Source organism: Staurois parvus, unplaced genomic scaffold (genome assembly GCF_062004578.1).
Source record: "Staurois parvus isolate SC_StPar_1 unplaced genomic scaffold, SC_StPar_1.0 ptg000191l, whole genome shotgun sequence".
NCBI lineage: Eukaryota > Metazoa > Chordata > Amphibia > Anura > Ranidae > Staurois > Staurois parvus.
Window position 1 is genome coordinate 6726067 of NW_028317987.1, and position 21962 is coordinate 6748028.

The 21962-nt window shown below is 45.8% G+C and overlaps 1 protein-coding gene across 1 annotated transcript in view; it reads left to right on the forward strand.

The window, feature by feature from the left end:
• The window catches only part of LOC149461936 (uncharacterized), a 40043-nt gene that overhangs the window by 9609 nt on the left and 8472 nt on the right, over window positions 1-21962 (forward strand). Inside the window, exon 2 of the mRNA XM_089677687.1 lies at window positions 2857-2862. Within this exon, the coding sequence (XP_089533813.1) occupies window positions 2857-2862 (6 nt within the window). The remainder of the gene's footprint in view (window positions 1-2856; window positions 2863-21962) is intronic.

Here is a 21962-nt window from a genome sequence, read left to right on the forward strand (position 1 = left end):
GGATTTTAAAGAAAACACAATCAGTGGTAAATAACTGTATTTGGCCTATCAAAAATGCTGACAATTCATATTCCTTGTCAGTTGATTTCAGGACACTGAATAAACATATCACAAATAACAAAGCAGTTGTTCCTGATCATTCTAATATCAAGTTGCATTTAAAGGCCGAATCCAAAGTGTTTTCTGTTTTGGAAATCGATAACAGTCATTTTTCGATCCCCTTAGCTAAAAGTTGTCAATACAAACTAGCTTTTAAGTTTCAGAAAGAGACCTATGCATTCACTCGATTAGTAGCTGGTTTAGACATCAGTGATGGTGTAGTCCATGAATCCATAGCAAAAATATTATTATTTATTATTATTATTATTATTATTATACAGCATTTATAAAGCACCAATAGTTCGCTCAGCGCTGTACATTACAAAGGGGGACAGAACATGTGACAGAACAATACCAATACAATGCAAAACATGAGGGGATTGAGGGCCCTGCTCTTTCGAGTTTACAATCTAGGAGGGAGGGGATGGTGGCACAGGAGGAGATAGCTGTGGGGGATGGAGTGGTAGGAAGAGTGGAGGAGTTCGGCAAGTTAGCAGGGGGTGGGGTAGGCTTTCCTGAAGAGATGGGTTTTCAGGGTGTGCCTAAAGGAGAGGAGAGTAGGTGATAATCTGATGGGTTGGGGCAGGGAGTTCCAGAGGATGGGTGACACCCTGGAGAAGTCCTGGAGGTGGGCATGGGAGGAGGAGACCAGGGAACTAGAGAGAAGGAGGTCTTGTGAGGAGCGGAGTGTGCGTGCTGGGCGGTACTTGGATATTAGGTCAGTGATGTAGTTCGGGGCAGTATGGTGGACATCTTTGTACGTCAGCGTTAGGATTTTGAATTTGATCCGTTGCGCAATCAGAAGCCAGAGGAGGGAGAGGCAGAAGGGGGTGGAGGCCAGTGGAGGGATTGGCAGAGGGGGGTGGCGGAGACAGAGCGGTTGGAAAGGTGACTGAGTCTGGCAGCCGTATTCAGGATGGACTGAAGCGGGGATAGCCAGCGGCGAGGCAGGCCAGTGAGGAGGGAGTTGCAGTAGTCAAGTTGTGATATGATGAGGGAGTGGATGAGCTGTTTAGTGGTTTCTGGGGTTAGGAACGTGCGGATTTTGGTGATGTTGCGGAGGTGGAGTCTGCATGTTGTGGAGGTGGAGTCTGCATGTTGCGGAGGTGGAGTCTGCACGAGTTTGTTAAAGATTGGACTTGGGGCTGGAAGGATAGGTTGGAGTCCAGAATGACACCAAGTACTCTGGCCTGCGGGGCAGGTTTGATGGTAGCGTTATTCGATGTGATAGAGAAGTCAATGGGGGATGGTGTGTGGGCTGGGGGGAAGACTAGGAGCTCGGTTTTGGAGAGGTTCAGTTTAAGGAAGTGGAGCGACATCCAGTCTGATATGTCGCTCAGCAGGTGTGTGATTCGGGCGGAGACCGAGGGGGTGAGGTGGGGGGTTGAGAGATAAATTTGCGTGTCGTCGGCATAGAGGTGGTAGTTGAAGCCGTGAGTGTATGAGTTGGCCAAGGGAGGAGGTGTAGATGGAGACGAGAAGGGGCCCGAGGACAGAGCCTTGAGGGACCCCAACAGAGAGGGGGAGTGAGGGGGAGGTGGTAGCATTATAGGTAACGCTGAAAGAGCGTTGTGACAGGTAGGATGAGAGCCAGGAGAGAGCAGAATCTCTGAGGCCGAGGGAGTGTAGTTTTTTGAGGAGGAGGGGGTGGTCGACTGTGTCAAAGGCCGCAGAGAGGTCAAGGAGTAGGAGCACTGAATAGTGGCCATTAGCTTTGGTGGTTAGCAGGTCATTGGAGAGTTTGAGTAAGGCAGTTTCGGTGGAGTGTAGGGGACAGAAGCCGGACTGTAGGGGATCGAGGAGGTTGTTGTCGTTGAGGTGAGAGCATAGGCGGGTGTAGACTAGGCGCTCGAGGAGTTTAGATGTAAATGGGAGCAGGTAGATGGGTCTGAGGTTGTTCAGGTCATTGGGGTCCAGGGAGGGCTTTTTAAGTATGGGGGTGATGTGTGCATGTTTCAGAGGGGAGGGGAAAGTGCCGGAGGAGCGTAGGATGGAGGGAGGTCGTAGGAGTTGTGAGGGGATAGGGTTGAGGGGGCAGGTGGTGAGGCGGGCATCAGAGAGGATCTTGGAGACTTCCTCGATGGTAGTAAGGTTAAAGGTGCGGAGTGTTGGGGGAGCTTCAGTATGAGGAATGTAGGGTGGGGTGGAAGAGGAGGTCAGAGCAGTGGTGGGACCGTGGGAGAGGGGTGATGAGGGGGTAGCTGAGTGAGGGGGAAGGGGGTTGGAGGGAGTTTGAGCAGCGACGAAGTCCCTGCGGTTTATGTCGAGGGGGAGGGGGGATGAGGGGGTAGCTGTGTGAGAGGGGACGGGTTGAGAGGGCGTGTGAGTTGCGGCGATGTCCTTGCGAATTGTGTCAATCTTGTTTTTGAAGTGATTGGCAATCTCAAGGGCAGTGAGTGAGGTGCTGGGTGGAGGTGGGGGTGGTGAGAGTAGAGAGTTGAAGGTGGAGAAGAGTCGGTGAGGATTGGAGGAGAGGGCCTTGATTAGGGTCAGGAAGTAGGCTTTTTTGGCAGCATGGAGGGAGGAGGTGTGGAAGGCATATTTGTAGCGGGTGAAGGCTTGTTGGGATTTGGTTTTGCGCCGTAGTTGCTCCAGGGCACGACTGTGTCGTTTGAGGGTTTTGGTGTGATCAGTCTGCCAGGGCTGGAGCGGTCGGGGTCTGATGTTGTGTGTGGTTAAAGGCGCTAGTGAGTCAAGGGCTGTTGAGAGCGCATTGTTGTAGGCGGTCATAGCCAAGTCGGGGCAGGACAGGGGGAGGATGCTGTCATGGAGTTGATCAGCTGCAGAGTGGAGGGGGGCAGGGATAAGGTTGCGGAGGTTACGGCTGGTAGTAGTGTGACATTTGGAGGGGTAGGCGTTGGAGGACGAGGAGATAGAGAAGGTAATCAGGTTGTGGTCAGAGAGAGGGAAGGGGGTGTTTGTGAGGTTGTGGGGAGCGCAGCGGTTGGAGAAGACAAGATCAAGGATATTACCGTCGGAGTGGGTGGTGGATTGTATGCACTGTGCAAGTGCAAAGGAGGAGGTTAAGTGGAGGAGACGGGCTGTGTCTGGGTTGTCGAGGTTGACAGGGATGTTGAAATCCCCAAGGATGATGGTGGGTAGCTCAGAGGAGAGGAAGAAGGGTAGCCAGGAGGAGAAGTCATCCAGGAAGCGGGGTATGGATCCAGGAGGCCGGTATATCATAATTTTCAAGGCCAGAATGCATTTTTCAGCATGTAAATACAATTATGCTAAGTACGCAGAATGTTAACGAACATATTACTCTTTTTTCTGAGTTATTTATGTTGTTACAGGATGCAGGCCTAAAATTAAACCCGGAAAGAGTTCAGTTGATGAAAAGTCAGGTGAAATACTTTCACATGCAGATTAGTCAAGGAAAGAGACAATTATTGCAGGAAACAGTCAGAGTTATCACTGCCTTTCCAGTTCCTCATAAACTCATAAAGCATTGCAACAATTTTTGAAAAACATAAATCATTGTAAAGAGTTTATACATGGTTTCGCAGAGAAAGTTAAGCCATTATATCATCTTTTGAAGAGTAAAAATAACTTAGTTGACCAATGGGGTCCAAATGAGAATAATGCTTTAAAAGTGTTGAAAAAAGATTTGCAGAATGCGCCAGCATTAGGTACTATTAAGGTTTGTTCCAAAGCTCCTTTTGTTGTGAAAACTCATGTATCTGATAATGCAATTTCAGTAACTTTTTCTCAATTAAAAGAAGGTAATGAGAGACTAATTAGTTATTTTTCCAGAAATTTATCACCATTGGAAAAAACTTTTACACCTGAGGTACTGCAACTGCTAAGTTTCTTTTATGCAATCAAAGCATCAGAAAGCACAGTAAAGTCACATAGTATCATACTACAGTCTCCTGACAGTTCACTAAGAAGAATTCTTGAGGAAGATACATTCAGAGAATGTGGTGAAAGGTATCCTCAGTGGATAAGAGCACTGTTAGCCAAACACATTGTGATAGGTACAGCTGTATCAGACAAGTCTCTACCTCACATTCACAGCAACACATGTATTACTGAAAAACACTCTAACACCAGAATAATGACATCAGCACAGAAAACAGTTACGCATATTTCTAATATTATAGGGATGAGAACAAAGGCATAGTCCTTTGTCATCTCTGGGGTGATACAAAACCTTTCTTTGTTTAGTAAAACAGGGTTTTGCGGTCATGACCTATGATGAAATATTGCTGACCTATGATGAAACATTTTAATAATCCTTTTATTCTGATACTTACATCCATATTAGCATAATATTAATATTATTATTATTTTTTATTTTTACATATTCATATACTGAATGTTTTTTGGTTAAAACTTCATAGAGTTATTCCAGTTAATAGAATATCTTTTGTTAAAAGGTTAAGAAACATATTACTCTTATAGGAGCAATATAAACTTATGACATATTTTATGGAAAGTATATTTCCGGAAAGTTAAAATATTATACAAATATGGAAATATACTACATTAATTATTATTACATCATTTAATTATTATTATTACTATTATAATCATATATCAATTAACATTATGATTAAGAATTATTAACAGAAACTGAAGATAAAGGTAAAGAGTTTTGAAGGAAAGTTATTTTTGGTTGGTCCAGTTATGAAGAATATGTACAATGATTTGGTACAAGGCTGTGTGTATGGGCCATGAATGAAGTGTGCATTGGTTAAAAATTAATTATGGACTAATCATAATAAGGGGGATTTGTTAGAAATCAAAATTGTGATTCGGCACTTATATTGATGGCAAGCTTGCAAAATATTTGGTTTTTATGATTAATCATAATTAATATTAATATGTGTGAATTGTCACCTTAAACCAATGATATTTAATTCTTCAGTAAAATAGATGAGATATAGCTATACCTGAGACCAAAAGATATATAAGTTAAGCTGAGACAGTAAATATGAATGAGTTCGCTGAGACAGCTATACCAGCTGAAGACTATATTTAGGCATAGCTGGTTAGAAGTCTCTAGTAAAATATCAAAGGCATTAGGAGGACTCATTATAGACTTACTATTACATAATGTATTTTAATAGTATCTGTGTGTATTTGGTTTACGTTTCTAATATTGATACATATATAGATTAGTGATTATACATTGATATGTTGAAAAGATATGTTCTTAAGCTATATTATTCTTTAAATATAAATAGCTGAGATTACATCATTAGCTTACAATATTATGTACATCAGCATACATATGTTCCTGTCCATCAAAAACATTATGTGAGTGTCGTCGTCCCCCCTTCTATGCCATACAAGGTATTAAGAATCTCTCGTTATGACACTCATTCTGCATAAAACGTCCATAAGGGACAGAGGACGAGAGCTCACACACGCTAACACTGACACTCTGACACACATACATGTCTAGGATGTTCTGAGAAAACAACAGGTGCGTGCTGCAAGACAAAGTTCGTCACTTCCATCTATTTCCGGCATCTTCACAAAGTCTCGAAGGACAAGAACATGAAGGACAGAACAGCACATGGCCGGACTTCTATGACAGATAATGGTGACTTATCTTTAAACTTTTGCTTGATATTTCTACAGTAGTTTTATCTCCATGGAACTGTTCATGATACACTTTACATTGTTATTTCTACAGTAGTTGTATCTCCATGGAACTGTTCATGATACGCTTACATTGTTATTTCTACAGTAGTTGTATCTCCATGGAACTGTTCATGATACGCTTTACATTGTTATTTCTACAGTAGTTGTATCTCCATGGAACTGTTCATGATACGCTTTACATTGTTATCTCTACAGTAGTTGTATCTCCATGGAACTGTTCATGATACGCTTTACATTGTTATTTCTACAGTAGTTTTATCTACATGGAACTGTTCATGATACGCTTTACATTGTTATCTCTACAGTAGTTTTATCTACATGGAACTGTTCATGATACACTTACATTGTTATTTCTACAGTAGTTGTATCTCCATGGAACTGTTCATGATACACTTACATTGTTATTTCTACAGTAGTTGTATCTCCATGGAACTGTTCATGATACGCTTTACATTGTTATCTTACACCATTGTGTGATAGAATAAAATCACACTTCATTTTTTATTTCAACGGCTCTTTCATTCATAATCGCCTCAAGACACTAAAGAAGTATTATATGTGTCTAAAATCCAACAGACAGGACATTCTGGGTAGTCTGTCTCTCTCTGATATGAAGGACGGGACATTCTGGGTAGTCTGTCTCTCTCTGATATGAAGGACGGGACATTCTGGGTAGTCTGTCTCTCTCTGATATGAAGGATGGGACATTCTGGGTAGTCTGTCTCCATCTCTGATATGAAGGACGGGACATTCTGGGTAGTCTGTCTCTCTCTGATATGAAGGACGGGACATTCTGGGTAGTCTGTCTCTCTTTGATATCAAGGATGGGACATTCTGGGTAGTCTGTCTGTCTCTCTCTCTCATACGAAAGATGAGACATTCTGGGTAGTCTGTCTCGGTCTATGATATGAATAACGGGACATTCTTGGTAGTCTGTCTCTTTCTGATATGAAGGACGGGACATTCTGGGTTGTCTGTCTCTCTCTCTGATATGAAGGACGGGACATTCTGGGTAGTCGGTCTCTGATATAAAGGACGGAACATTCTGGGTGGTCTGTCTCTCTCTGATTTGAAGGATGGGACATTCTGGGTAAGTTGTCTCTCTCTCTGATAGGAAAGATGGGACATTCTGGGTAGTCCGTCTCTCTCTGATATGAAGGACGGGACATTCTGGGTAGTCTGTATCTCTTTGATATGAAGGGAAGGACATTAAGGGTAGTCTGTCTCTCTTTGATATGAAGGACGGGACATTCTGGGTAGTCTGTCACTCTCTGTTATGAAGGAAAGGACATTCTGGGTAGTCTGTCACTCTCTGATATGAAGGACGGGAAATTCTGGGTAGTCTGTCTCTCTCTGATATGAAGGACGGGACATTCTGGGTAGTCTGTCTCTCTCTCTGATAGAAAGGACGGGACATTCTGGGTAGTCTGTCGCTCTCTCTCTCTGATATGAAGGACGGGATATTCTGGGTAGTCTGTCTCTCTCTGATATGAAGGACGGGACATTCTGGGTAGTCTGTCTCTCTCTCTGATAGAAAGGACGGGACATTCTCGGTAGTCTGTCGCTCTCTCTCTCTGATATGAAGGACGGGATATTCTGGGTAGTCTGTCTCTCTCTGATATGAAGGACGGGACATTCTGGGTAGTCTGTCTCCGTCTCTGATATGAAGGAGGGGACATTCTGGGTAGTCTGTCTCTGTTTCTCTCTGATATGAAGGATGGGACATTCTGGGTAGTCTGTCTCTCTCTGATATGAAAGACGGGACATTCTGGGTAGTCTGTCTCGGTCTCTGATATAAAGGACGGGACATTCTGGATAGTCTGACTCTCTCTGATATGAAGAACGGGAGATTCTGGTGAGTCTGTCTCTGATATGAAGGACAGGACATTCTGGGTAGTCTGACTCTGATAGGAAGGACGAGACATTCTGGGTAGTCTGTCTCTCTCTGATAGGAAGGATGAGACATTCAGGGTAGTCTGTCTCTCTCTGATATGGAGGATTGGATATTCTAGGTAGTCTGTCTCGGTCTCTGATATAAAGGACGGGAAATTCTGGGGAGTCTGTCTCTCTCCGATAGGAAGGACGGGACATTTTGGGTAGTCTCTCTCTCTCTGATATGAAGGATGGGACATTCTGGGTAGTCTGTCTCTCTCTGATTTGAAGAACGGGACATTCTGGGTAGTCTGTCTCTGATAGGAAGGACGAGACATTCTGGGTAGTCTGTCTCTCTCTGATATGAAGGACGGGACATTCTGGGTAGTCTGTCTCTGATAGGAAGGACGAGACATTCTGGGTAGTCTGTCTCTCTCTCTGATAGGAAGGATGAGACATTCTGGGTAGTCTGTCTCTCTCTGATATGGAGGATTGGATATTCTAGGTAGTCTGTCTTGGTCTCTGATATGGAGGATTGGACATTCTGGGTAGTCTGTCTCGCTCTGATATCAAGGATGGGACATTCTGGGTTGTCTGTCTCGCTCTGATATTAAGGATCCAGAATGCCCCGTCCTTCCTATCAGAGAGAGAGAGACTCCCCAGAATGTCCCGTCCTTCATAACAGAGAGAGACAGACTACCCAGAATGTCCCATCATTCATATCAGAGAGACAGACTACCCATAATGTCCCATCCTTCCTATCAGAGAGAGACAGACTCCCAAGAATGTCCCGTCCTTCATATCAGAGAGAGACAGACTACCCAGAATTTCCCATCCTTTTTATCAGAGACCGAGACAGACTACCCAGAATATCCCATCATCATCCCATAGTAGTATGAAGGATGGGGCATTCTGGGTGGTCTGTCTCTCTCTCTCTCATATGAAAGATGAGACATTCTGGGTAGTCTGTCTCGGTCTATGATATGAATAACGGGACATTCTGGGTAGTCTGTCTATCTCTGATATGAAGGACGGGACATTCTGGGTAGTCGGTCTATAATATGAAGGACGGGACATTCTGGGTGGTCTGTCTCTCTCTGATTTGAAGGATGGGACATTCTGGGTAGTCTGTCTCTCTCTCTCTCTCTGATAGGAAGGACGGGAAATTCTGGGTAGTCCGTCTCTCTCTGATAGGAAGGACGGGACATTCTGGGTAGTCTGTCTCTCTCTGATATGAAGGACATTCTGGGTAGTCTGTCACTCTCTGATATGAAGGATGGGACATTATGGGTAGTCTGTCTCTCTCTCTGATATGAAGGATGGGACATTCTGGGTAGTCTGTCTCTCTCTTTGATATGAAGGACATTCTGGGTAGTCTGTCACTCTCTGATATGAAGGACGGGACATTCTGGGTAGTCTGTCTCTCTCTGGAATGAAGGATGGGACATTCTGGGTAGTCTGTCTCTCTCTGATAGGAAGGATGGGACATTATGGGTAGTCTGTCTCTCTCTGATAGGAAGGATGGGACATTCTGGGTAGTCTTTCTCTCTCCCTGATAGGAAGGACGGGACAGTCTGGGTAGTCTGTCTCGGTCTCGGATATGAAGGACGGGACATTCTGGGTAGTCTGTTTCTCTCTGATATGAAGGACGGGACATTCTGGGTAGTCTGTCTCTCTTTGATATGAAGGATGGGACATTCTGGGGAGTCTGTCTCTGTTTGATAGGAAGGACGGGACATTCAGGGTAGTCTGTTTCAGTCTCTGATATGAAGGATGAGACATTTTGGTTAGTCTGTCTCTCTCTGATTTGAAGGACGAGACATTCTGGATAGTCTGTCTCTGATATGAAGGACAGGACATTCTGGGTAGTCTGTGTCTGATATGAAGGAAGAGACATTCTGGGTAGTCTGTCTCTCTCTCTGATTGGAAGAATGAGACATTCTGGGTAGTCTATCTCTCTTTGATATGGAAGATTGGATATTGTAGGTAGTCTGTCTCGGTCTCTGATATGGAGGATTGGACATTCTGGGTAGTCTGTCTCTCTCTGATATGAAGAATGGTACATTCTGGATAGTCTGTCTCTCTCTCTCATATGAAAGACGAGACATTCTGGGTAGTCTGTCTCGGTCTCTGATATGAAGAACGGGACATTCTGGGTAGTCTGTCTCTCTCTCTGATATGAAGGATGGGACATTCTGGGTAGTCTGTCTCTCTCTCTGATAGAAAGGACGGGACATTCTGGGTAGTCTGTCTCCGTCTCTGATATGAAGGAGGGGACATTCTGGGGAGTCTGTCTCTCTCTGATATGAAGGATGGGAAATTCTGGGTAGTCTGTCTCTCTCTGATATGAAAGATGGGACATTCTGGGTAGTCTGTCTCGGTCTCTGATATAAAAGACGGGACATTCTGGATAGTCTGACTCTCTCTGATATGAAGGACGGGACATTCTGGATAGTCTGACTCTCTCTGATATGAAAAACGGGAGATTCTGGTGAGTCTGTCTCTGATATGAAGGATGGGACATTCTGGGTAGTCTGTCTCTGATAGGAAGGACGAGACATTCTGGGTAGTCTGTCTCTCTCTGATAGGAAGGATGAGACATTCAGGGTGGTCTGTCTCTCTCTGATATGGAGGATTGGATATTCTAGGTAGTCTGTCTCGGTCTCTGATATAAAGGACGGGAAATTCTGGGGAGTCTGTCTCTCTCTGATATGAAGGACGGGACATTCAGGGTAGTCTGTCTAAGACTCTGATATGAAGGATGAGACATTTTGGGTAGTTTCTCTCTCTCTGATATGAAGGATGGGACATTCTGGGTAATCTGTCTCTCTCTCTGATATGAAGGACGGGACATTCTGGGTAGTCTGTCTCTGATATGAAGGACAAGACATTCTGGGTAGTCTGTCTCTCTCTCTGATAGGAAGGATGAGACATTCTGGGTAGTCTGTCTCTCTCTGATATGGAGGATTGGATATTCTAGGTAGTCTGTCTTGGTCTCTGATATGGAGGATTGGACATTCTGGGTAGTCTGTCTCGCTCTGATATCAAGGATGGGATATTCTGGGTAGTCTGTCTCTCTCTCTCATATGAAAGATGAGACATTCTGGATAGTCTGTCTCGGTCTATGATATGAAGCACTGGTCATTCTGGGTAGTCTGTATCTCTTTGATATGAAGGACGGGACATTCTGGGTAGTCTGTCTCTCTTTGATATGAAGGAAAGGACATTCTGGGTAGTCTGTCTCTCTCTGATATGAAGGACGGGACATTCTGGGTAGTCTGTCACTCTCTGATATGAAGGACGGGACATTCTGGGAAGTCTGTCTCTCTCTCTGATATGAAGGACGGGACATTATGGGTAGTCTTTCTTTTTCTTATAGGAAGGATGGGAGATTCTGGGTAGTCTATCTCCCTCTCTCTGATAGAAAGGACGTGACATTCTGGGTAGTCTGTCACGCTCTCTCTCTGATATGAAGGATGGGATATTCTGGGTAGTCTGTCTCGGTCTCTGATAAGAAGGATGGGAAATTCTGGGTAGTCTGTCTCTCTCTGATATGAAGGACGGGACATTCTGGGTAGTCTGTCTCACTCTGTTATGAAGGACGGGACATTCTGGGGAGTCTGTCTCTCTCTGATAGGAGGGACGGGGCATTCTGGATAGTCTGTCTCTCTGATATGAATGATGGGACATTCTGGGTAGTCTGTCTCGGTCTCTGATAGGAAGAACGGGACATTCAGGGTAGTCTGTCTCTTTCTGATAGGAAGGACGGGGCATTCTGGATAGTCTGTCTCTCTGATATGAATGATGGGACATTCTGGGTAGTCTGTCTCGGTCTCTGATATGAAGGATGGGACATTCTGGGGAGTCTGTCTCTGTTTGATAGGAAGGACGGGACATTCAGGGTAGTCTGTTTCAGTCTCTGATTTGAAGGACGAGACATTCTGGATAGTCTGTCTCTGATATGAAGGACGGGACATTCTGGGTAGTCTGTCTCTCTCTCTGATTGGAAGGATGAGACATTCTGGGTAGTCTATCTCTCTCTGATATGGAGGATTGGATATTGTAGGTAGTCTGTCTCGGTCTCTGATATGGAGGATTGGACATTCTGGGTAGTCTGTCTCTCTCTGATATCAAGGATGGGACATTCTTTGGTAGTCTTTCTCTCTCTGATATGAAGAATGGTACATTCTAGGTAGTCTGTCTCTCTCTCTCATATGAAAGACGAGACATTCTGGGTAGTCTGTCTCGGTCTCTGATATGAAGAACGGGACATTCTGGGTAGTCTGTCTCTCTCTCTGATAGAAAGGATGGGACATTCTGGGTAGTCTGTCACTCTCTCTCTGTGATATGAAGGACGGGATATTCTGGGTAGTCTGTCTCCGTCTCTGATATGAAGGAGGGGACATTTTGGGTAGTCTGTCTCTCTCTGATTTGAAGAACGGGACATTCTGGGTAGTCTGTCTCTGATATGAAGGACAAGACATTCTGGGTAGTCTGTCTCTCTCTCTGATAGGAAGGATGAGACATTCTGGGTAGTCTGTCTCTCTCTGATATGGAGGATTGGATATTCTAGGTAGTCTGTCTTGGTCTCTGATATGGAGGATTGGACATTCTGGGTAGTCTGTCTCGCTCTGATATCAAGGATGGGATATTCTGGGTAGTCTGTCTCTCTCTCTCATATGAAAGATGAGACATTCTGGATAGTCTGTCTCGGTCTATGATATGAAGCACTGGTCATTCTGGGTAGTCTGTATCTCTTTGATATGAAGGACGGGACATTCTGGGTAGTCTGTCTCTCTTTGATATGAAGGAAAGGACATTCTGGGTAGTCTGTCTCTCTCTGATATGAAGGACGGGACATTCTGGGTAGTCTGTCACTCTCTGATATGAAGGACGGGACATTCTGGGAAGTCTGTCTCTCTCTCTGATATGAAGGACGGGACATTATGGGTAGTCTTTCTTTTTCTTATAGGAAGGATGGGAGATTCTGGGTAGTCTATCTCCCTCTCTCTGATAGAAAGGACGTGACATTCTGGGTAGTCTGTCACGCTCTCTCTCTGATATGAAGGATGGGATATTCTGGGTAGTCTGTCTCGGTCTCTGATAAGAAGGATGGGAAATTCTGGGTAGTCTGTCTCTCTCTGATATGAAGGACGGGACATTCTGGGTAGTCTGTCTCACTCTGTTATGAAGGACGGGACATTCTGGGGAGTCTGTCTCTCTCTGATAGGAGGGACGGGGCATTCTGGATAGTCTGTCTCTCTGATATGAATGATGGGACATTCTGGGTAGTCTGTCTCGGTCTCTGATAGGAAGAACGGGACATTCAGGGTAGTCTGTCTCTTTCTGATAGGAAGGACGGGGCATTCTGGATAGTCTGTCTCTCTGATATGAATGATGGGACATTCTGGGTAGTCTGTCTCGGTCTCTGATATGAAGGATGGGACATTCTGGGGAGTCTGTCTCTGTTTGATAGGAAGGACGGGACATTCAGGGTAGTCTGTTTCAGTCTCTGATTTGAAGGACGAGACATTCTGGATAGTCTGTCTCTGATATGAAGGACGGGACATTCTGGGTAGTCTGTCTCTCTCTCTGATTGGAAGGATGAGACATTCTGGGTAGTCTATCTCTCTCTGATATGGAGGATTGGATATTGTAGGTAGTCTGTCTCGGTCTCTGATATGGAGGATTGGACATTCTGGGTAGTCTGTCTCTCTCTGATATCAAGGATGGGACATTCTTTGGTAGTCTTTCTCTCTCTGATATGAAGAATGGTACATTCTAGGTAGTCTGTCTCTCTCTCTCATATGAAAGACGAGACATTCTGGGTAGTCTGTCTCGGTCTCTGATATGAAGAACGGGACATTCTGGGTAGTCTGTCTCTCTCTCTGATAGAAAGGATGGGACATTCTGGGTAGTCTGTCACTCTCTCTCTGTGATATGAAGGACGGGATATTCTGGGTAGTCTGTCTCCGTCTCTGATATGAAGGAGGGGACATTTTGGGTAGTCTGTCTCTCTCTGATATGAAGGATGGGAAATTCTGGGTAGTCTGTCTCCGTCTCTGATATGAAGGAGGGGACATTCTGGGTAGTCTGTCTCTCTCTGATATGAAGGATGGGAAATTCTGGGTAGTCTGTCTCTCTCTGATATGAAAGATGGGACATTCTGGGTAGTCTGTCTCGGTCTCTGATATAAAGGATGGGACATTCTGGATAGTCTGACTCTCTCTGATATGAAGAACGGGAGATTCTGGTGAGTCTGTCTCTGATAGGAAGGACGAGACATTCTGGGTAGTCTGTCTCTCTCTGATAGGAAGGATGAGACATTCAGGGTAGTCTGTCTCTCTCTGATATGGAGGATTGGATATTCTAGGTAGTCTGTCTCGGTCTCTGATATAAAGGATGGGACATTCTGGGTAGTCTGTCTCTCTCTGATATGAAGGACGGGAAATTCTGGGGAGTCTGTCTCTCTCTGATAGGAAGGACGGGACATTCAGGGTAGTCTGTCTAAGACTCTGATATGAAGGATGAGACATTTTGGGTAGTTTCTCTCTCTCTGATATGAAGAACGGGACATTCTGGGTAGTCTGTCTTTGATATGAAGGACAGGACATTCTGGGTAGTCTGTCTCTGATAGGAAGGACGGGATATTCTGGGTAGTCTGTCTCCGTCTCTGATATGAAGGAGGGGACATTTTGGGTAGTCTGTCTCTCTCTGATATGAAGGATGGGAAATTCTGGGTAGTCTGTCTCCGTCTCTGATATGAAGGAGGGGACATTTTGGGTAGTCTGTCTCTCTCTGATATGAAGGATGGGAAATTCTGGGTAGTCTGTCTCCGTCTCTGATATGAAGGAGGGGACATTCTGGGTAGTCTGTCTCTCTCTGATAGGAAGGATGAGACATTCTGGGTAGTCTGTCTTTCTCTGATATGGAGGATTGGATATTCTAGGTAGTCTGTCTCTCTCTCTCATATGAAAGATGAGACATTCTGGATAGTCTGTCTCGGTCTATGATATGAAGCACGGGTCATTCTGGGTAGTCTGTCTCTCTCTCTGATATGAAGGACGGGACATTCTGGGTAGTCTGTATCTCTTTGATATGAAGGACGGGACATTCTGGGTAGTCTGTCTCTCTTTGATATGAAGGAAAGGACATTCTGGGTAGTCTGTCACTCTCTGATATGAAGGACGGGACATTCTGGGTAGTCTGTCTCTCTCTGATATGAAGGACTGGACATTCTGGGTAGTCTTTCTTTTTCCTTATAGGAAGGACGGGACATTCTGGGTAGTCTATCTCCCTCTCTCTGATAGAAAGGACGTGACATTCTGGGTAGTCTGTCGCGCTCTCTCTCTGATATGAAGGATGGGACATTCTGGGTAGTCTGTCTCTCTGATATGAATGATGGGACATTCTGGGTAGTCTGTCTCACTCTGTTATGAAGGACGGGACATTCGGGGAGTCTCTCTCTCTGATATGAAGGACGGGACATTCTGGGTAGTCTGTATCTCTTTGATATGAAGGGAAGGACATTCTGGGTAGTCTGTCTCTCTCTTTGATATGAAGGACGGGACATTCTGGGTAGTCTGTCTCTCTCTGATATGAAGGATGGGACATTCTGGGTAGTCTGTCACTCTCTGATATGAAGGACGGGACATTCTGGGTAGTCTGTCTCTCTCTGGTATGAAGGACGGGACATTCTGGGTAGTCTGTCTCTCTCTGATATGAAGGATGGGACATTCTGGGTAGTCTGTCTCTCTCTGGTATGAAGGACGGGACATTCTGGGTAGTTTGTCACTCTCTGATATGAAGGACGGGACATTCTGGGTAGTCTGTCTCTCTCTCTGATAGGAAAGACGGGACATTCTGGGTAGTCTGTCTCTCTCTGATATGAAGGTCGGGACATTCTGGGTAGTCGGTCTCTCTCTGATATGAAGGACGGGACATTCGGGGTAGTCTGTCTCGGTCTCTGATAAGAAGGATGGGACATTCTGGGTAGTCTGTCTCTCTCGGATATGAAGGACGGGACATTCTGGGTCGTTTGTCTCTCTCTCTGATATGAAAGATGGGACATTCTGCGTAGTCTGTCTCTCTCTGATAGAAAGAACTTGACATTCTGGGTATTCTGTCTCTCTCTCTGATAGGAAAGACGGAACATTCTGGGTAGTCTGTCTCTATGATATGAAGGACAGGACATTCTGGGTAGTCTGTCTCTCTCTGATAGGAAGGACGGGACATTCTGGGTATTCTGTCTCTCTCTGATTTGAAGGACGGGATATTCTGGGTAGTCTGTCTCTCTCCGATAGGAAGGACTTTACATTCTGGGTAGTCTGTCTCTCTCTGATATGAAGGGTGGTACATTCTGGGTAGTCTTTCTCTCTCTAATAGGAAGGACGGGACATTCTGGGTAGTCTGTCTCTCTGATAAGAAGGCTGGGACATTCTGGGTAGTCTGTCTCAGTTTCTGATATGAGGGACGGGACATTTTGGGTAGGCTGTCTCTCTCTGATAGGAAGGACGAAACAGTTTGGGTAGTCTGTCTCTCTCTCTGATAGGAAGGACGGGACATTCTGGGTAGTCTGTCTCTCTCTGATAGGAACGACGGGACATTCTGGGTAGTCTGTCTCTCTCTCTGATATGAAGGATGGGAAATTCTGGGTAGTCTTTCTCTCTCTGATAGGAAGGTCGGGACATTCTGGGTAGTCTGTCTCTCTCTGATAGGAAGGACGGGACATTCTGGGTAGTCTTTCTCTCTCTGATAGGAAGGACGGGACATTATGGGTAGTCTGTCTCGTTCTTCTGATATGAAGGACGGGACATTCTGGGTAGTCTGTCTCTCTCTGATATGAAGGATGGGACATTCTGGGGAGTCTGTCTCTGTTTGATAGGAAGGACGGGACATTCAGGGTAGTCTGTTTCAGTCTCTGATATGAAGGATGAGACATTTTGGTTAGTCTGTCTCTCTCTGATTTAAAGGACGAGACATTCTGGATAGTCTGTCTCTGATATGAAGGACAGGACATTCTGGGTAGTCTGTCTCTGATATGAAGGAAGAGACATTCTGGGTAGTCTGTCTCTCTCTCTGATTGGAAGGATGGGACATTCTGCGTAGTCTGTCTCTCTCTGATATCAAGGATTGGACATTCTTTGGTAGTCTTTCTCTCTCTGATATGAAGAATGGTACATTCTGGGTAGTCTGTCTCTCTCTCTCATATGAAAGACGAGACATTCTGGGTAGTCTGTCTCTTTCTGATATGAAGGACGGGACATTCTGGGTAGTCTGTCTCTCTCTCTCTGATATGAAGGACTGGACATTCTGGGTAGTCGGTCTCTGATATGAAGGACGTGACATTCTGGGTGGTCTGTCTCTCTGATATTAAGGATGGGACATTGTGGGTAGTTTCCCTCTCCCTCTCCCTCTCCCTCTCCCGTAGGAAGGATGGGACATTCTGGGTAGTCTGTCTCTCTCTGATATGAAGGACGGGACATCCTGGGTAGTGTGTCACTCTCTCTCTCTGAAATGAAGGACGGGATATTCTGGGTAGTCTGTCTCGGCCTCTGATAAGAAGGACGGGACATTCTGGGTAGTCTGTCTCTCTCTGATAGGAAGGATGAGACATTCTAGGTAGTCTTTCTTGGTCTTTGATATGAAGGATGGGTCATTCTGGGTAGTCTGTCTCTCTCTCTCTGATAGAAAGGACGGGACATTCTGGGTAGTCTGTCTCTCTCTCTCTTTGATATGAAAGACGGGACATTCTGGGTAGTCTGTCTCGGCCTCTGATAAGAAGGACGGGACATTCTGGGTAGTCTGTCTCTCTCTGATAGGAAGGATGAGACATTCTAGGTAGTCTTTCTTGGTCTTTGATATGAAGGATGGGTCATTCTGGGTAGTCTGTCTCTCTCTCTCTGATAGAAAGGACGGGACATTCTGGGTAGTCTGTCTCTCTCTCTCTTTGATATGAAAGACGGGACATTCTGGGTAGTCTGTCTCGGTCTCTGATAAGAAGGATTGGACATTCTGGGTAGTCTGTCTCTCTTGGATATGAAGGACGGGACATTCTGGGTCATTTGTCTCTCTCTCTGATATTAAAGGACTTGACATTCTGGGTAGTCTGTCTCTCTCTGATAGAAAGGATTTGACATTCTGGGTAGTCTGTCTCTCTCTCTGATAGGAAGGACGGAACATTCTTGGTAGTCTGTCTCTATGATATGAAGGACAGGACATTGTGGGTAGTCTTTTTCTCTCTGATTTTAAGGATTGGATATTCTGGGTAGTCTGTCTCTCTCTGATAGGAAGGATGGGACATTCTGGGTAGTCTGTCTCTCTCTTTGATAGGAAGGATGGGACATTCTGGGTAGTCTGTTTCTATGATATGAAGGACGGGACATTCTGGGTATTCTGTCTCTCTCTCTTATAGGAAGGATGGGACATTCTGGGTAGTCTGTCTCTCTCTGATAGGAAGGATGGGACATTCTGGGTAGTCTGTCTCTCTCTGATATGAAGGATGGGACTTTCTGGCTAGTCTGTCTCAGTGTCTGATATGAAGGACGGGACATTCTGGGTAGTCTTTCTCTCTCTGATATGAAGGACGTGACATTCTGGGTAGTCTTTTTCAGTCTCTGATATGAAGGACGGGACATTCTGGGTAGTCTGTCTCTCTCTAATAGGAAGGATGGGACATTCTGAGTAGTCTGTTTCTCTCTAATAGGAAGGATGGGACATTCTGGGTAGTCTGTGTCTGATTTTGGAGGTTTCTTTTTTATTATGTATACCTTTGTTTTTATCTTGTGTTCTGTATCTTTAAGACTTTTATATCTGTAATTAAGTAACTGTTTTAAACAGTTGGTTGCATAAGAGTTAGGTTTATTGTTTCTTACTTTTTTTTAGGTATTTTGTCACTTTACTGATATCCCTGTAAGGTAATACAATGCAGGAATGGTTATCATGGGACATTTCTCGGGGCTGCAGTTCCTCTAAATTCCACAAGATGGTGATCTCATTTCTACTACCCAGACAGGACTCCTCTATGGAATACAGACAGGAAGTGATGTCAGGAACAGACAAGAAGTGATCTGGAATAAAGACACAAAGCTCTATGTGGTCTGAAGGAGATCGGAGAGGTTTGTGGACCTGGCAGTAGAGGAGGTAATTATTATACAGGATTTATGGCACCAACAGTTTTCTCAGCACTTTACAATATAACGGGAGACAATACAGCAACAATACAGTTCAATACAAGAGGGATAGGAGGGCCTGATCTTGGGAGCTTACAATCTAAAAGGGAGGGGCTAGTGGTACAAAAGGTAGTAACTGTGGGGGATGGACTGGTAGGAGGAATAGAAGATTCCATTATTAGTTGAGGGCAGGATAGGCTTCCCTGAAGAGATCGGTTTTCAGAGATCGCCTAAAAGTGAGCAGAGTAGGCGATAGTCTGATAAATTGTGTATTAGGTCTTGCAAGGAGCGGAGAGGACGGTTTGGGTGATATTTGGAGACAAGATTGGTGATGTAATTTGGGGCAGATTTATAAATGGCTTTATATGTTATTGTTAATGTTTTGAATTATATCCATTGGGCTATGGGAAGCCAGTGGAGGGATTTACAGAGGGGGTGGAGGATACTGAATGGAGGCCAGTGGAGGGATTGGCAGAGAGGGGTGGAGGACAGTGAATGGAGGCCAGTGGAGGGCTTGGCAGAGAAGGGTGGAGAACACTGAGTGGAGGTCAGTGGAGGGATTGGCAGAGAGGGGTGGAGGACACTGAGTGGAGGCCAGTGAAGGGATTGGCATAGAGGGGTGGCAGATACAGAATAGATATTAAGGTGGATGAGTCTGGCAGAAGCATTAATGATAGACTGAAGATGGGATAGCCTGCGATGAGGTCGACAATGAGGAGGGAGTTACAATAGTCAAGGCGAGATATAACAAGGGAGTGAATAAGTTGCTTAGTGGTTTCCGAGTTTAGGAATGGCGTATCTTGGAGATGTTGTCTTGGTGAAGTCTACAAGATTTGGACAGTGATTGGATTTGGGGTTGAAAGGACAGATGGGAGTCTAGGATTACACCTAGTACCCTGGCATGAGGGGAGGGACTGATGATTGTGTTATTGATCTTGATGGAGAAGTCAGGGGAGGGGGCATGGGCTGGAGGGAATACTAAGAGCTCAGTTTTGGAAAGATTGAGTTAGAGGAAGTGGAGTGAAATCCATGCCGATTATTCGCTTAGTAGGTTAGTAATGCGAGAGGAGACTGAAGGGGTGAGATGAGGAGGTGACTGAAGGGGTGAGGTGAGGAGTAGAAAGATAGATTTATGTATCATTATCATAGAGATGGTACTTTAAGCCATGGGAGTTTATCAAGTGACCAAAGGAGGAGGTGTTGATGTAGAAGAGAAGTGGTCCAAGGACAGATCCTTGAGGCACCCCTATAGAAAGAGGGAGTGAAGAGGAGGAGACAGCATTATAGGTAACGCTGAAGGAGCGCTATGATAGGTAGGAGGAGAACCAGGAGAGAGCAGAGTCTCTGATACTCAGAGAGTGTAGTTTTTTGAGGAGGAGAGAATGGTCACCCATATCAAAAGCTGCAGAGAGGTCAAGTAGTAAGAGTATGGATTAGTGGCCATTGGTTGGGAGGAGTATGGAGTAGTGGCCAGTAGCTGGGATAAGTATGGAGTAGTGGCCGTTGGTTGGGATGAGTACGGAGTAGTGGCCGTTGGTTGGGATGAGTACGGAGTAGTGGCCGTTGGTTGGGATGAGTACGGAGTAGTGGCCGTTGGTTGGGATGAGTACGGAGTAGTGGCCGTTGGTTGGGATGAGTACGGAGTAGTGGCCGTAGGTTGGGATGAGTACGGAGTAGTGGCCGTAGGTTGGGATGAGTACGGAGTAGTGGCCGTAGGTTGGGATGAGTACGGAGTAGTGGCCGTAGGTTGGGATGAGTACGGAGTAGTGGCCGTAGGTTGGGATGAGTACGGAGTAGTGGCCGTAGGTTGGGATGAGTACGGAGTAGTGGCCGTAGGTTGGGATGAGTACGGAGTAGTGGCCGTAGGTTGGGATGAGTACGGAGTAGTGGCCGTCGGTTGGGATGAGTACGGAGCAGTGGCCCTCGGTTGGGTTGAGTACGGAGCAGTGGCCGTCGGTTGGGATGAGTACGGAGCAGTGGCCGTCGGTTGGGATGAGTACGGAGCAGTGGCCGTCGGTTGGGATGAGTACGGAGCAGTGGCCGTCGGTTGGGATGAGTACGGAGCAGTGGCCGTCGGTTGGGATGAGTACGGAGCAGTGGCCGTCGGTTGGGATGAGTACGGAGCAGTGGCCGTCGGTTGGGATGAGTACGGAGCAGTGGCCGTCGGTTGGGATGAGTACGGAGTAGTGGCCGTCGGTTGGGATGAGTACGGAGTAGTGGCCGTCGGTTGGGATGAGCACGGAGTAGTGGCCGTCGGTTGGGATGAGTACGGAGTAGTGGCCGTCGGTTGGGATGAGTACGGAGTAGTGGCCGTCGGTTGGGATGAGTACGGAGTAGTGGCCGTCGGTTGGGATGAGTACGGAGTAGTGGCCATCGGTTGGGATGAGTACGGAGTAGTGGCCTTCGGTTGGGATGAGTACGGATTAGTGGCCATTGGTTTGGATGAGTACGGATTAGTGGCCATCGGTTTGGATGAGTATGGAGTAGTGGCCATCGGTTGGGATGAGTACGGAGTAGTGGCCTTCGGTTGGGATGAGTACGGATTAGTGGCCATTGGTTTGGATGAGTACGGATTAGTGGCCATTGGTTTGGATGAGTACGGATTAGTGGCCATCGGTTTGGATTAGTATGGAGTAGTGGCCATCGGTTTGGATTAGTATGGAGTAGTGGCCATTGGTTGGGATTATTATGGAGTAGTGGCCATTGGTTAGGATGAGTATGGAGTAGTGGCCATTGGTCTTAGCAGTTAGTGGATCACTAGTGAGGTTTAGTTGGGCGGTGTCAGTGGAGTGTAGTGAGTGAAAGCCAGACTGTAAAGGGTGAAGAAGGTTGTTGTCGGTGAGGTGGGAGGAGCTCAGGCGATTGTAGACTAAGCGTTCTAGGAGTTTAGAGGTAAATGGCAGCAGGGAGATGGGTCTTAAGTTGTTCAGGTTGGTGGGGTCCAGGGAGGGCTTTTTAAACATGGGAGTTATATGCACATGCTTTAGAGGGGAGGGGAAGGCACCAGGAGAGAGGGAAAGATTGAAGATGTGAGTGAGGGAGCATAGGATGGAAGAAGAGGGTGACCGTAGTAGTTGTGAGGGGACAGGATCCAGGGGGCAGGTGGTGAGACAGGCTTCTGAGAAAACCTTAGTGACCTCTTCGGTAGTAGCGAGGTCAGAAGAGGAAAGTGTTGAGAGAGGTTTAGTATAAGGTATGCTAAGTGGG